This window comes from Calonectris borealis, chromosome 10, assembly GCF_964195595.1.
Source record: "Calonectris borealis chromosome 10, bCalBor7.hap1.2, whole genome shotgun sequence".
In the NCBI taxonomy this organism is placed as follows: Eukaryota; Metazoa; Chordata; class Aves; order Procellariiformes; family Procellariidae; genus Calonectris; species Calonectris borealis.
In genome coordinates, this window is record NC_134321.1 from 4876393 (window position 1) to 4894058 (window position 17666).

Here is a 17666-nt window from a genome sequence, read left to right on the forward strand (position 1 = left end):
TTGCTTAAAACTTCATTTATTTGTAATGTAAGCCAAAGGATCTTAATCAACACAGAAATGCACTGCTAGGCCTCCTTGGGAGCTATAAACAATTGGTGCACTTGTCAAATAAAAATACACAAGCAATTAAATGACAGAGAAAAGCTACAGAATTCTTTACACATACGCTCTTGTTGTGTACACAGACAGACACACACAAACACGCAGAGAGCAGCTTCCAGTTTCCACCTGTAAGTGAAATGATAGCGAAGCGATCTAAGCCCACTTTGTAATATGCAGGCAAATAGCCTAGAAAACCTCTCACATTATATAAATGATGCAACCAAATGCTTCCCACTCTGGCAGTTCTTTGTTGTACAACGCGCGCTGCTAGCCTGACACTTTCTTAAATGGCTTTGGGCTAAAAGGAGGTGCTCAGCAGCTCTCAACATAAAGCCCCTATTTATCTATCTTCGGCAAGTTCAAGTATAACAGCAAATTTAGAACCTGAATATTTGACGCTGATACAGCAAGGACTTGGTTACATGCTTAACTTTGCGCATTAATGTAAGCCTACTGAGTACACAGGCAAAATTCAGAGTATCAAACATTTGCTGGGTTAGGGCTTACGTTCAAATAACCCGGGCACAGTTCTCTGCGCTGTACCCTGCTGTTTCTTTCTCAGTGTGAAAGGCGATTCTTTTCCTCGATACATTCCGTATGCTGGAGTTTCTATTCATTTAGAGAAAACTATTTTGGTTTCCCCCCCGTGTTATGATGACACTGCTCAAGGTGTTACATTAGCAAAGGTGTTTTGGTTACATTATACCACTGGGAATTACTAAAATACATGAGAGGAAGGGGAAATGAGGATATAAAGTCTATATAAGTATTTACACATCCCATTATTAAAATAAATGAAGGCTAATTAACAAGGAATTAACCACAAGTATGAAATACGAAATGAATGAAAACTCGTTTCTAAATAAGATTAATATTGGAATCAACTACTGTTAAAACCAAAATATAACATGGTTTCGGAAGCTGTAATAAAATATAAATTAATAAGCCTAACAACAAAAAAAATCAAAGTTACATAATTGTTTTAAAACACTTTGGAGAGCTCAAATTATAGCTTTTTTTCTCAGAAAAAGCACAGTGGGGGGAACCTCCCCCATCCTTCCTGCAAGTTGATATTACATTAACAAAAGTCTTCATGTTAAAGCATATACTTCATATATTTTAATAGCTGTTGAGAACATAACACAGTTTCTTTCTAAACCTAAAGTAGCACCTCCTGTAAACATAAAAAGCACTGTTCTAATCTCTAATCATTTTATATGCAATAATGCCTTTGTTTTGTAATGAATTCCATTCCTTCATTTTAATGTGCCCATAGTTGCAGGGTTCTGCTGAATCATAGCTTACACAATCACAGCCTCCTAAACTTCAGAGGCTTAGCACCAGAGTTGCAATTGTCTGGGCAACAAGACTTTTGCTCTGCAACTTTCTGTGGCTTGTAGATACCATAGAAAAGAGGAATTCGGAGTGCCCAGCATGCGTCTCATCTATCCTCATTTGACCTACAGTCAGCTTTACCCCGACACTTGAAAACCAAAAAGCAAGCTAATATTTTTTTACAAGTTCTCAGTATTGCTAGCCTAAAAGGTTTACCTGTCGTATGTTAGGCTTACATTATCTTAAACTTTTTAAAACAGCATGCTGAATTTTTGCTTTCATTGCCTTCTGGTTCTGAAGTCTTCAAGGTTCATTTGGGTTACATTTTCAAACTTTTCTCTGTAGCTAGAAATGTACTGTTCTTTCTAAGTAGCAACTAAAACTTCAGTTAAAATAGAAAATACTAAGGCAAGTTGTGAGAGACAGCAATGTCTACAATTAAGTTTAAATGCCTTCCTGGGTCCCACTAGGAAATTCTGGGCTTTCAATCAAAATAGATGCAGAGCTGCCTCTGTCCTTTGCATGTCAATTTACACTTACGTGGCAAAGACTGCAAGATAATGGATCTGAGTCAGAAACATGCACAAACTGTTGATTAGAATTTGCAGCACAGAGGCGCAAACAACAGACATTTCTGTTTGTCTGTCATGCCTGCAAGGACTGCACTGACATTGCTGGGACCAAGACCGTATGCCCCTTATTCCAAGCCTCTATCTTAACACCTCCTCTACTCGAGGACTCTGTAGTGATGCTGTTTGCCATGCTGTGTCATTCACACAGCACGCTTACGGATGTGTGTCAGACACTTTCACACTCTAGTGTTTGGAAAAAGTTTGTCGGCACTTCATCCTGCGTACAGCCTGTTTATCTGGCAGCCTGAGATGCCAGCAAGGCCTGCATTTTCCCTCTCATGAGCTGCCCCACAAGGAGAGAGGAATGTGCAAGCTAAAAGGACTTTCTCTTGGAGACTGTTTTCTTATGAAACTGTGCATCAGGCCTGACTGCATAGGGTAGAAACCCCTAAAACTGCAGTTCTTCAGAAATCCTACTTTTTAGCTTAGGAATCATATCCTTTCCCTCAGCCACACACCCCAAATATTTATCTCTAATAAATGTATGTTACATGTACAAGATACACAATCTGTATCAGTTTTCCTTTCATTAGAGAAAAGCTTCATGTATCTCACCCTCCTCACCCCTCTCCTACTTTGCCTATTAGATATAAAAGTAAGTAGTTCCAAGTAATGGCTAATTTTTTTTGCTGAACAGACTTGAAAAGTAAGACCATTTTCTCTGCTGTTTTCTTTAAGCACTCACCCACACACACCCCTCAGGGCTTACACTTAGAAAATGCCCTCTGGGAGTCTGCTCTTGTATCACTGCTCTTTAAGAGTGTCCTCACTTCCAATTCCCCAGTGACTTGTCCCAAGCACCTTTCAGTTACTGCGAGTTTTAATAAGCTCTTGTCTGTGCATATCCCAAGACGATCATTGTCCTTTCGAAATCTAAACTAAATGAAGTATTTTAAATAAACATCAAAGCCATCTTGTATCCTCTTTCACTTTGAGACTATTCATTATGATCCTAGCATAAAACACACTACTTCCAGGAACGAAAGCGCCAGGCAGAAATACATTTGTGTGCCCCAGGTCTCTGGCGAAGCAGAAAAGGGGGGGTCAGAGGCAGCGTTCTCAGCCTTCCGACATAGGGATGGAAGAACGGTGGCATACCATTGTTACTGTGCAGTAAATAGCAATTAAAGAGGATTAACTAAAGAGGAAAAGAGATCAATAGTACCTCCTTCTGTACTCTTCATTCACAATATTCTTGGATTGTGTCTAATGTAATTAGTATTACCAAGTTAGGGAATACATTCTTAAAATTGTAAGAGACTGGAGGGGAAGAACATGACTGTACTCCACGCAAGAAAGGATTCTCTTTCTGTTCTCCATTAGCTATGCAGGTGCCACAGCTTCCACTGCATCCCCTTCCCATTTCTTGTACACTGTTTTCCTATTTATGCTGTAATTATTTTCCTTTTAATTCCTTCATGAGAAGCTCTCACAAAACCACTGAAGAGCATAGAGGAAAAATGACAATCACTAGACAAAAAGTGCTGTAAAATACAAAGTAAATAGGCACTTCTATTCCCCAAATCTTTTTAAGTAAGGGAAATCTGAGGTCCTACATGTGAAGAATAGCAGGTAATACATCTTCAGTCAGAAGTGCAATTTTAAGCAAATACTTTCCCTTTACTATAGTAAATTTTAACTCATCCTATCACAAGAGTGATCAGCATTCTCATTACAGTCAAGAATATTTGCCCTATCATTGCAAGAGTTATATTCCCTATATGTTACATAGCTCATACCGTAACTTCTTTGTTAAGCCTAAGATCAATACAAGCTTTTGCACAACTTCAAAAAAAGTTACAGTGAATACAGCTGTTCTTAAACAAAAAACCAAACTAAACTCATCAAATAAAAGTGAGAATCATCAGCTCTCCCTGTTGCAACCAAGAGAAATGTTGGAAGAGAACAAAAGGCCTAAGAAAGGACAGTTTAGGTAGACTTCTAGGATTTCTTCTGTTTTTGTAATTTCAGGGGTTATTTGGAAATTGGATAAGGAAAATATTTTAAGTCTGAGTTTCAGTAAAAGAGGTCATACTCTTAATTTATATGCTTCATGAGATGGGGATGCAAGAATGAAAAACTCGGCGTAAAAATATAGCTACATTTAGTATCTGTGGTTGGCCCCCAAGTAGACAATGACACGATTTTCATACACCTTCTTCATAGTTTTCTCAATTTGCTTCAAAAATACTTGTGGAATTCTCCCACATAAAGTGTGCACTGTATCCAGAAACTTAGACTGCAGAGGGTAGTACAAAGACTGGAAGAGATTGTCTTCAAATGGAAACTAAAGAAAAGAAAAAAAGAATTATTAGTTTTCACAAGTTACAAAATGGCATTTTAGAAGTTTCTGTAAGATAAAACCTTATATCGGTAGGCAATGACTTCTCCCTCACCTTCCCAGAGTGTCATCAAAGCCTATCAACTTCAACCACTGGTTTGCTCGAGAGTGCTTGCTTTCAGAAAAGTTTGTCTGGGTTTATTACCTGAAATAGCCAACTTCCCAGAAACTGTATTTCTAGAGTCTATATTTAAAGGAGGTTTACTAACATAGGAATACTGTAACGAAACAGATATTGTAGAGAGCAGAGTTGTACACATACAACATTCAAAGTAGAAATATGGACCTGTGTCTGCATGCAAGCTTCTGCCTTCCACGTGCCCAGAGGCGCCAGGTGCTCAGGGAGGACAAGCTTTCATTGGGCATTTATGGACCAGAGCCGCAGTACCAGCAGGAAGAACTCCGTTCAAACACTTTTTTCCACCTCCACTATTATAGAAAAGCAATTTATCAGCCTCTTTGATTAGAAGTTTACTATAATATGAAGGAGGATCATTTAAATCATCTCAAATACACACATGCAGTACGACAGGAGAGGCCAAAGCAACCTTGTTATTTTGTGTCTGATGGGTATACATAAACATAAAGCACAACTATGCTCAGCCTGATCTGCTGGAATAGCAATCTGAGTGACCCGGTTAAAGCAGTAATCTCCATTGAAATAAAAGGACTTCCTCTATCGAGATAGAAGACTTACATCACGTATCACTTCATAGAGTGCCTTGAATGTAGGCTGTTTGTCATCATGGTAGACGCCTCTATTTCCATGCAGAATAGAGACACCTTCTTCTTCTGCACCTTTACAGTTGCTTCCATACATACAGTGATCAGGCCGGTAGTTCCACTGACACGGAAACACATAGAGACACTCTGCCAATGTTGGGCAGGGGGGAAAAAAGACACATCAAACAAGAGTTACAAATTAAATCATGTTTCTGTGCAAAAGCTGGGACTGCTGATAGAAAAATTTCAGTTACTTCTTCTGCAAATATCCCAAGCAGCAGCTAGACAGAAGCTTTCTTTCTTCAGGGGATGACTATACATATCTCAGCGCTGTTAGACCTGAACTAACAGAAAAAGAGGGCAACACAAAGACTGGGTGCAAACATAAACCAAGAGAGCATTTTACAAAGCTAAAAGTGACAGAATCAAACCCAGAGAGCATGCACCAGGTGGCACTATCCAGGGTCCTCTGCCCTAGTAAGAAGTTTCTGGAGTGACAAAAATGATTAGGGAAGCACATACAGCAGTAAGGGTCATGCAAAACCCTGAATCCTTTTGGAGACAGCATGGGAAAGCTTGCAAGTATATCCAATGTTTTCTGCTGAAGCCTTCACTGAGGCTATGACAATTTGTTATACTGAGATACAGCAGAGCATAAGAGGTAGTGTATTTTATCCACAGTCCTTCTAAGAGTTGCCATCCATTAATTTCACAGGTCTAGGTTATTTAAAGATGAGCCTAATTTCTCAAAAGGGCTTATAACCGCCTTTCTCCTACTGATTTTTTTTTTAAACTTCCTCCATGCACCCACAGTATTTGCAACATGCTTATAATAAATCACGCCAATCCCTGTGACCTTCTTGCTTCAGAAACGGAGCAAAATGAATCATTGCACTATGCCAGCAGGTCACGTCAGAAGCACTGAAGATTGAATTCTTCACTTGGCCTTTCTTAGCTTCCCAGGAAGTCTGCAGCTGGTCCTGTGTGGTTCTTGAAGAAGTAGGAGAAAAAGTTTCTGAAACATTTCTTCCCTCAAGGGCCTCTCTAGCAGGAGACTGCTCAAGAAAGGGTAGATTGTAAGTGGTTTCCATTCAGAATGACCTATCACACATTCAGAATTGCTGCCCAGTGTTGCTGAAAGGGCAGGAAGAGCAGTAATGCCTGATCCAAGCCCTGTACAGTTAACGGGGATCCTTTCGGTAACCCTGAACAGATGTTTGCAAGTACAGCTCATCAGCAGGTCACTATGGGGAAAGGATGTCATCAGGTGCTTAATAGCTTTTGTACATGTCACTTGAGTATTCTTGATCTTCTCCTCACCGTGACGCTTTTGTGCATTTTTTGCTGTCACAGCTGGACTCAAACTCTTGCTGCTCTGCAAGCCTTCAGATCCATTAATCATCAGAATAGCCTTCCGAGATGGGAAAAAGGTGCATCTCTTTAGGCCCCAGGTAACACAGTTCTGTGTATTTTTAAGCCAACGCACTGCATCTATGAAAAGCAACCTGCAGCAGTCTTGACTGATTCCTTCCCAGGCCAGTCTCAACAATCCAGCAGTTTTAAATCTCGGGAAAGTCTAGTTTTCTGTTTTAATTTTATCCAGTTCTTTTGTTTTCTTTTCTTGCGCAGTCTGACGTTACGTAATTCGTAAAAAATTATTTACTAGCTACAAGGAAAAGACAGACTATGGTGCAGAAAAGAGTCTCAACATGTGGATTTGATAGAGAATACTCTCATCACAAAATTAAAATATTTTTGCAATCTTTGTTTTTTTCCTCCACACTTAAGTTAGCAGCTTGAGTTGACTTCACAAGTAATCTGGCTTCATCTTTTTCTTCCTCCAGTAGACTGTATTCCCATAACATTCATTTCTTTTTGGAAATTCATTTATGATTTCATAATGAAAATTTCTTCCACGTTATGTTTTCCCTAGGATTGAGGGTAATACATGGTGTACAAGGGACACTGATGTTTGACATCTGTCTGCAGTAAACAGATGTTAGCTTATTGCTTTGCTTTTGCTCTCTCCTTTTATTTGCCTGGATTTGGGTATATCCACTTACACACCCTATGACTCCTCAGAGAAAACGAAAAGAGAACAGAATAAATAAAGATAAATCCAAACTTACTCTGTTCTTAAAGATCACTTGAGGGAATACAAGGTCACGCAGGAAACAAGGAAAAGCAAAAGCAAATAAGAATGGATATTCAGAAGCATGAAATAAGGTTCTTGGCTTCTTTGGGAAGCACGTACTATGCTACGATTTTGAAATCCTTGCATTTCTCAGATGTTACTGTTTTTGGAAGTGCCTGAAGTCATTTCTGTGTGATGAGTGCAAAATACTTACAAGGGGCTGAATTTCCAGAAACTGTCTCAGCACTTGTGGAAGAAGTCACACCCTTTTAAAATAAAGATGCCTAAACTTGCCAGTTCCTTGGAAATACACACTCATGAGAATACGACTCCAATTCAAGAGGAAATGAAGAACAAACAGAAATGTTACAAGTTGTTTATGGAGGCACTGTGCAAGAGTGACAGGCAGCAATCAAATATGACATTTTGCTGGGCCGACAAGTACATACATATTGGTCACACTGGTCCACACTGGGACAGGTGGGTTATGCCATCTGTTCTCTGACAACAAGGTTTTGAGAGGCTTGAAGTCCTCCGTAGCTCTTCATAGTCCCAGAGCAAGCAGAATACAGAGGAGCAGAAAATGCACAAATCTAAGCAGCAGAATATAGATGACACCATCCTGGTGCCTGCTGAGGCTGGATCATTCAGCTGAGAGGCTGGAAGCATCTTTCTCAAAAAGTAACTTTTAGCAAAGGAGCGAAAGCAGGGAGGGCAACAGTTTCAGATATTTCAACGGCTGTGTCCATTTTCTGTTTATATTACCTTTGTTACTCATTTGCATAAATATCAGAATTCAGCTAAATTTCAGAAAAATAGAGCATAGCTTTGGAGAAAGTTTGGCAATTTCACATTCAGATAAACATCTGAAACAAAAACATTTTTTCAGCTGGGCCCTGGTCCAGTGACCCTCTTAAGCACACATACAACTTGAACTTCATTCCTGCATTTGATCATTGATGTTATACTTCCTTATTTTCCCCAGAAAAGAGATTTACATATTCAACGGAACCAAGTCCGAGCCCCACTACCTGCACCACGTTCAGAAGTATTTTCATAGGTTGTAAATCCTAGGTGCACTTATACAGTAACTTCATGCCAGAGTACATTATGTATATTACAAATAACAAATAGCACCTTTTTTTTTAATTTTTCAAGTTCAAGAAATTTTCTTAACACAGATAATCATGACTCCAAGAATCACTACTTACCTGGGTTAAAGTAAAAAATTATATTTAGTAAATCCTGGTCTCCCCATGTAATGTAATTTTTGTACTTTTGGTATAACGGATATAACATTTCCTCCCAAGTCAAACCACTCGGTATCATGCTGTTCTGCAGGGCAGAAAAACAGAAGCAATGGGTTAATACTATGAACAGTGATGTGATATGTGACACCCACATATCTGTAAGTCTGCTAAGCCACGTCAGATACCTACGAGAAAAATGAAGAACTGCCAGGAAGTGTTAGACCTGGACAGGGTCGGAACAGCAGAGCTGACTGTGCTCCTGTTTATCTAAACAGGAAAGCTAGGTCTCCTGGGTCTAGCTCTGATGTCAGCTCCTGCTATTCACAATCTTCCTATTCTGAGCAACAGGAGGGAGAAAAAGTGGAAAAGTAGAAAAATGCAAAAATGCACGGACAAGGTGAAAACTGAGGTATAAAAACGAGGAAAAATGCAGACTGGGAATTAAGAGCAAGGGATTTTTTTACTGTTCCTGTAACCGTCTAGGAAACCCCTGGCCTTGACTGAGGAACAAGACCACTTGGGGTAGATAAAGTTTTTAAAGAGATTAGAGAATATGCGCTCAATGAAACAAATAGAGATTTTACAAATCTTTCACAAAAGAGGGGAGATGTCAGATGTCAGTGAAAATGTTCCCTTCTCATTTATATCAGTTCATGGAGTCACTTGATCTGCAGCAGGATACAAAATTCTATTTACAGCAGATGCAAAAAATTATCGATTTCTCTGGATATTTACACCAAGCTTTCCAATTTTAAAAACAATACAGTGACTGCACTGAAGATTCTTAAGTTCATTCTGTCATGTATCTTTCAAGAGAAAATGAAATGTTGAAGAAGCCGTTGTTACTACTGCTAACAGACTGCTTCATCTGCAAGTTCTCAGTGCTCCAGTCTTGAGGAAGTTTCACTTGTTTTAATAATAATTTTCATTATAATTGCTTTTAGTATCCAATTATATATATACTTTATTTTTCAAATTCTTTATATTACAAACTTTATATAATTTTATACTAAGCTTTACCAGATGTGAAAAATACATAAATCATTAGTTTCTGCAACAGCTGTGTTTCTTCTCACCTTGAACTGAGTGTTGCGTATCCGTGTTAAATTCATTAGCATCACTCCAGAATTGACTCCAGTTGTCCCATAATAAGGGTGACGCGCAAATCGACTATACCAGCCAATCTTTGGTATTTCATGTTCTGGGGCCATAGCAGCTAGCTGTGTTGAGTTGAACTCTTTCAGGATGTGCCAGATGTCATCGATGGGCCTCAGGAAGAGAACATCAGTGTCCACATAAAGGAGAGAATCCACATCCTTTAAAATGACCTTTTGGTTTGCACAGCGAGGAGAGGAAGAGACGAAAAAGAAACCAAAGAGACAACAAAAAGGAAGATTATTGGCAAAAGGTACTTTTATTTTAAACTGATAATTTGAAAAAGGTTATTGATTTATCAGCTAAATGTAATTACACATAGGAACAACAGTTATCAGGTTATTGGCTTACTGTTTGTTTTGTTGGTTTTTTTTGAACTGCACAGCAAAACAGCTATCAGAGCACAGAAGCTGGATTCTGACTGACTGTGTAGCCCGGCAGGCAGCTAAACACCACGCAGCCATTCGCACACCCCCCCCCCGCCTAGTGGGATGAGGGAGAGAATCAGGGAAAAAAAGTAAAATTCATGGGTTGAGATAAAGACAGTTTAATAGGACAGAAAAGGAAGGGGGGGGAAATATTATTATTATTAATAATAATATGACGATATACAAAATAAGTGATGCACAATGCAATTGCTCACCACCCGCCAACCGATGCCCAGCCAGTTCCCGAGCAGCGGTCCCCCTGCCCCGACCAACTCCCCCGCAGTTTATATACTGAGCATGATGTCATATGGTATGGAATACCCCTTTGGCCAGTTTGGGTCAGCTGTCCTGGCTGTGCCCCCTCCCAGCTTCTCACTGGCAGGGCATGAGAAGCTGAGAAGTCCTTGACTAGCGTAAGCACCACTTAGCAACAACTAAAAACCATCAGTGTGTTATCCACATTATTCTCATACTAAATCCAAACCAGAGCACTATACCAGCTACGAGGAAGAAAGTTAACTCTATCCCAGCCGAAATCAGAACACTTACATATGAAACAGTAATCCACTGAGCTCACAAAAATACCTGCAAGGACTATCTAGTATCAGTTCAGAAATAAAATTCAAAGAATATGTATTTACATAGCTTTGTTAGTTCTTTTCAAGATCTGTAAGCGGTGAAACATATAGCTTCCTCCATAGACAGAAAGGGTCTAGTATAACAGAACACTTTTCATCTCCATTTGGTACCATGTTTCCTAATGACTGTTTTTCCTATTACAACCTTGTGCTCCTAGGAGACTTACATTCAGTATTAATATATACAAATGTTTCGCATTAATTAAGAAAACCCTATCGATCACAAAAATGTATATGCATCCTCCTGAAGAACACAATTTGCTTGGTAAATGGAAATGTCATATTAAAACTTATCAGGTCAGATTCTGATCTCTGTTGTCAGACTCTATATGAGGAATAACCACAGTAAAGTTAGTCAAGTCAGAAGGGTGTAAACTGTAAATTAGATCCAGGATATTTAATCTATTCTTGTTGACAATGTTCCCCCTTGTGGCTATCCAAATCCTTACATGCTCATTCATTAATTTTAGTAGGGCAAATTATATAGTGCTTCAACAGTCCAAGAAAACTCCCTTGATGTTTGCACCAGCTATTTGTAAGGTCGTTTGTTAAGTAATAAATATCATTAGCTAAAGTTGATCATCAGTTCCAACTGCATTTTTGTTGCTCTTCTTCATTATTTGCTAAAACTGTCCAAAAATTCCTGAAGGACTGAAATTTTCTTACTTTGGTCTCAGCCAAAAGCCCTATTTCTCTCTCTTTCTTTGAAAAGCAAATCCAAAAGGCTATTGATTTTCACCATGCCGTGGAACAGAACAATCACTCTCTCATCCAATTGCAAAGGTACTAATGACAAACTCTCCTATTTATTCAGGTAACAATAAATTCTACTAAAGAAATTTAATTTTACATAAATTAAAATGTATTGTGACTGAAGATTACCTGTGAAATAGAGGGAACAACATTAAGATTTTGAACAAGTGGGCGGTAAAAATTACGTTTAAGCATGCTCAACAGGCATCCAGTAAGATGCCAAATCTGTGAGTACAGACTTAAATGAGATTTTCACCTGACTGAACCCTTCGGGATTCAGACTGACATCGTAACTACATGTTCTTCCTACATAGCAGGACAAGCAGGAATCGGCAAGTGTCTCTGCATTTTAAACAAAAGTTATGCTTACAAGCAACTCCAAGTAAACAAGTCCAACAAAATCCAGATCACTGCTGGATGGGAAGGTTATAGCAATACACCATTTTTCCACAAAAAATACAAAACAGCATGTGGAGGTATCAATAAATGAGTGACACAAATAGTTCAATAACACACTAAGCGCTCAGAGGTCAATATTTGCAAATGTTAAGTATCCTGGAGTCCAGTACTAAAAAAAAACAAGACAGACAGCTACTTTAAGAGTAAATCAATAGAAGACAGACAGTTGAAAAGAAGAAAGGTTTTTCAGCTTAAGGATATTCTGGATATTGTGTATTATTCTGCAGCGCCTAGAAACCCTAATTCATAGGCACCTACTATATGAAGTCATATAAAGTCAAAATATACTAAAAAAAAAAAAAATCACCTCAAAATTTAGTCTGAGAGAGGAGATAACACATGAATACAAAGACAGCAGAAGCTATTAGATTTTGCCTGAGGGATCCACAGCACACTGTATACCACATAAGATTTCTTCTAAGGGTGCCCTGGTAGAGAGACAAGTTCAGGCATTTTCCAGCAGAGGGTTAAGGGGGAAGTTTAATGGGTGCATCTAGATGCTCCTCCCAAGCATAAGTGACAGCTTATGGGCACTGCTTCTTCCAGCAGAAAACTGTTCTTTCAGCAACCTTAAATATACATAAATTTGAGTCTGTGGAAGTCAATGGACTGTGATAATTTTCCTATATATAAGTGGATTCAAGCAGGTATTTCAGTTCTTTGTGAAGTGGGTGCCTACCAGCATTTGACCCCACGCTTTCTGCCTTGTATTCCTCCACTCCGGATTCACATACTCTCATTTCTGGTTTGTCAAAAGATTCTTGCCTCTCCTGTGTCCGAGGTGTTGCCCTGCAGTGACACCCAACAGGCTAAAAAAAAAAAGCTGTGCAACTTCCTTTAAGCCCTTCACACTTTTCTTTTTCACATGTGAAGTGTTAAGACTTATTTAAAACCTACACATGTCAGTTTGAATTGATCACATCCCCTTCTGGCTGTGCATTTAACTTTGCCTTGGGTAGGGGAATTTAATTTCAGAAATTGTGGCTATAAGAGTTCCTTGCATAGCTCCTGGGATTTCAGTGGAGTTACACTGGGGATAAATTTCATTTAAATAACTCCGACGCTCCCAATGTCCCATAGCTTTCAGGTAGCTCTGTTCCCAAACTAAGAAAGAGTTTTCAAAAAAAAATGTTAGGCTTTACACAGCCCTTGAAATAATATTTAGCTTTTACTTATTTAAAGGCATACAAGAGGAGACGATGAATTTTTGAATCTGCTGATTCTCAATGCCAAAAGCAGTTGAGTACCACAAGGCAAGCCTGTGGTACAAGAGACCTTGCTCCAGCTTGCTCTGCCTGAACCAGGCGCTGCACAGCCGGGGCTGGCAGCACACCGAGCCTGCCAGGAGGGCTAACCAAGAGGGACAAGACTGCAGGTTAAAAATGACATGCATTTGACCTGGAGCATAAGCAACGCAAGAGTGCATCTGGTAGTCTGAGTTCATGCTTGCTAGCACAAACCATGTAGACATACCTGACAGACTGATTTTTGAAACGAATGGTCAGGAATATGGCTTGACTGTGTTTGTCGTCTTCCTCACTCTACAGGTGCTTAGAGCTTAAAAGAAGTGTGATTTTTTTGCAGCTATATAAAGTATTCTTAGTAAATCTGTCAAAAAGTTCTGCTCAGAACTTGCTATATTTAGCCTGACACTTCACTTAAATACTCAATTATCTGTAATTTGATTTCACAACTTCTGTCTCCATAGATTCTCCCTGTGTTAGCAAGGTTGGCAAGTAATAACACACTACTGTGTAAACACATACTGGTGTATTGTGAAGCTGTGCTACCTAATGGTTTGCAAGGGCTAGCATGGCAGTTTATCAGAGCTTTATCCAAAATTAGGGACAAATCACAAATCTTGATGCTAATGTAGCAGTACTACGAAGTTGAGTTACTAAACTTAATTGTAGTAAGCGATTAACTCAAGTTACAAGAGAGGCGGAGACTTTTGTCTAGATAAGGTCCTGGCATCTACTCCCCATGCTGCCACTGATCCACCGGGTTGGATACTTCAGCGTACTCAAGAGGACACCTATAATACAAGGATATTGCTAATCTACCTTAAAAGCTCTTAAGTAGATTAAGCATTTTGAGAAGGGTTCTAAATGTTAGTTGCTATTAGAACTAAAATCATCCAAAAATCCCTTAAGCATTTCATCATACTTTAGCTGATTGTTTTGGTAGCTCCAAAAGAAGCAATATAGAGACAGCTGCAAGCCAGCTCTGTGGTATGCAACATTCGTGAGACCAGAAGACAGTTCTTCACCTGGTGTCTTAACATCCATGTTAGTATTACAAAACAGTTTCAAGCGATTGCTGAGAGCATTACCCTCCTAGTTTGTTTTTCAAGTTTCATTTTGTGCTCATGTTAAGATCCACATCTTCCTTGTTTTGCCTTTGCAAATCCCATTCGTGGTTTTATTGTAGTAGACTGCAGCAAGAGATTTAGACTTGATTTCATGGAGGCTCGAGCTACTTTCCCTGTATATAAGTAGCAAACATATGATCAGATGTCACAGAATGCCTCTACAAAATGTAGGATGCTGTATGATCTTTCTTAATATTTTAGTAACCCAAGCAGATTCAACAAGTTGGGAATGTGTACATCAACCTGTTACCCAAGGACAAAACAGTTCATTACTACAAGCTGCAGAATCACGTAGCTCTAGTTTTATCAGTGAGTAAAACCATTGAAAGTTTCTTACACAATTTTCCCTTAACACATTCCTCCTACCCTCCTGTCCACTTTCACATGCCTGCTGGTGCTGCAGGAGAAAGATTTCTTTGGCAGGAGAGGCACTTGTGAATCAAAGACTGACATTCCACTCGGGCTTAGCATTATCAGGAGCAAGACAATTTGCACAACTGAGGCTAAACAGCTGATAAACTCAACTACTGCTCTCCTGGGGTCCTCCCTAAACCCAGTCACACTTTATGCCGCTGCAGGAGAAAATGCTTAGGACAGGGAAGAATAAGAAAAAAGGATACTGACATCCTGCTCGTATTTATTTAAAATACAAGTCAAAATAGTTATCTAAACAATAACACTAGAAACCCTCTGCTCCTGCTGTGTGCAGACTGGATTTCTACAGTGTTGTCTCATTCAAAAGGGATATCAGAACCTAGTTAATCAAGCACCGATAAAAGTAACGGTGGCTGAAATTAGCCAGAAACAGCCTAAGGTTCTACCGGGCTGTGAACCTGAGTACCAAAAGCCCAACTGGACACTTGCCACCTCAGCTATTACTACAACTTGTTTTCTTTACTACATCCGTATCAACTTAGTGTCAGCTGCAACTACTCTCAGACAACCCTTCCTATTCAAAGCCATAAACCTCAGCCTGACCACACACAACATTTTGCAATTGCCCCGAGAGAAACAAACATTTACGGTTCAGGCTGCCTCCTAGTTTTGCTATGATAACATGCACCAGTCTAATGTTCCTTACAAGAAGTTACTGGAGAACTTTGGCAATGTGAGTGACAAAAAAAGGAACCAAAAAAGCACTGCCCAGCCTAAAGGAATCAGCATGAATACATAACCCTTTTCTGTCATCAGAAGAGGGATGACAGATAAAGTGAAACTGTTTCTGTGATGAGAGTCTACCAAAATGACAAAAAATACCACAGAAATAGGAAGAACAAAGAATTGTGTTTACCCAGTGAAAACAACCCCATCTGAGTAACATCCTTACAAACAATCTGAATTGAACGAGCTAATGCTTAGGGATTATTTTCCAGGTGATATAAATATTTACTCAGGGAAGAGAAGATCCCTGCTGAAGTTGGGAGTTACTTTCAGCCCATCTGGCCTTTGTGCATTTGATAGTCTACCCCTAAATGGCAGATAAACAGAACTGCTGACAGCACATATTTTCTCACATATGTATTCATAGTCTACGTATCTGGACGTGCAGCTGTCTCCTGATTGTTTCCATCTGAGAAAGTAAAGATTTCTTTGTCCCCCCCTGCCATTTCTCAGCAATGAAGAAATCTGGATCATGTGAATAGCATGTCACTTTACTGGAGTCACCCCAACCAACAGCAATGCACAAGATATTTTTGATAGATGTTCTCAATTCCACAGAAATCACTTTATGCAAAAGTTCTTTCAATTTCTGATATTTCTGCATATGCAAAACTGTTATCAACATCTTCCTTCTCTCCAGCAACCTTAAATATTTTCCAAGTTTATGACACTCTAAGTATTATACAGTAACGAATACGAATTTTCAGTGAACCAGAAGATCCCAGAATGCACAGGGCTCTTGCATGAAATCTGACTTCGAGCACACTGGAATTATTACCTTAAGGGCAAATCTGACAGTCTTGGAAAAAGAAATAAAACTCAAGGAAAAGGGATTGCTGAAAGCATCAGTCTAAGGGCTAACACATGGAAAGGGAGATAGTGGGTAAAGAGGATATGATGACTGCACGCTGAAAAGAATGTTATTTATGGAAGGCATGCAGCATCTACCCTGAAAGCATCTGCCCTGAAAGAGCTCTCGCACTGAGTCTTAAGAGTCTGAGAGGCTAATGGAACTAGAGACAAATAAGAAACACACATTCTTTGTTAGCCGGAAGAAAAGCGAGGCTGGATTTCTGTTTTGTTTTTTTTAAGTGGCTAAAGCACAGATTAAAATATCTTTAAGCAGATGTTTCAGCCTGAAAATGGTTTTAATATTACACCAGCAAAGCTTCCTTTCTGTGGAATTAACCTTTTCCTGAAGCGACCTACTCAGAAATCCAGGTGCCTTACCGGAAGAAAAAGGCGCTGGGCAGCACATGGTTTGAATAACTTTTTCCATTCCTGAGCATTTCCTACTGAGAAGGTTATTGGGTAAATGTTGTACTCAAACTTCTTTGTATATGAGGAAGGCCATTCCTTTAACTGAAAGACATGGGGGAGGAATTAGACACTACATGTTACATAGCTTTTTTAAAAAAAATATGCATGCATAAGGAATTTATAAACCGCGTAAAGGAAAAAGGTGCTTAGTTGCTACTTGTTGATTTCAATGTAATTTTGCTCAGAGATTTGCGGCTTATAACTAACTCATTTATTTAGCAAATGACAAAGAAACTCACCTTCTTCTCAAATTCAGGCTTAAGGGAGTCCTCAGCAAAAATGTGAAAACAGAGCCTCCTGTTGCTAAAGAGAACTGCTGATTTCAGCATGATTAGCGTCTCTTCCAGCCGGTCCCCACATGCCACAACTGCCAGATGCATGCATTGCAAAGATGAAGGCTCTTTTGAATGTTTCTGTTCTCCAGGCTTCCTGAAAAATCATAAATAGGCATATAAAAAATACTGAGGTAAACATGAAGAGAATTCCACATTAATAGATATCAGGGTTTTTTCCTTCCCCTTCATAATGTAGGGGATCAGGAGTTTTTTTTTCTGATTAGATATCCACAAAACATGCAAGTGTCATGCCAATTCTGTCAATGGTACAAATCAAGTGTTAAAATTACCATACAAAGAAATACGCCATTTTCAGAAATTTTCTGGTTATTCCTACATTTCTGGATTTGCATAAATCACTGCACTACATATACAGATGAAATTAATTCAATAGCACCTCAAACGAGACAACTTGCTCTGTGCAAATGATAGCTTTTTTTTTTCCCCAGCTTAGAGGCTATGAAGCTTGAATGGAGTTGTTACTACCTAACCAACTTTCTAACACAATGCAGAATACAGAACTACATCC

General features: G+C 39.2%; 1 protein-coding gene across 1 annotated transcript; it reads right to left on the reverse strand.

The window, feature by feature from the left end:
- On the reverse strand, positions 1-17225 carry GXYLT2 (glucoside xylosyltransferase 2). The gene is made up of 6 exons (XM_075158616.1): positions 17042-17225; positions 16713-16844; positions 9594-9845; positions 8479-8602; positions 5108-5280; positions 1-4356 (listed from the first exon to the last, which is right to left on the reverse strand). The coding sequence occupies exons 1-6, from the start codon at positions 17180-17182 to the stop codon at positions 4174-4176; spliced, it is 1005 nt and encodes a 334-aa protein (XP_075014717.1). The 5' UTR covers positions 17183-17225; the 3' UTR covers positions 1-4173.
- Between the last annotated feature and the right edge of the window lie 441 nt (positions 17226-17666).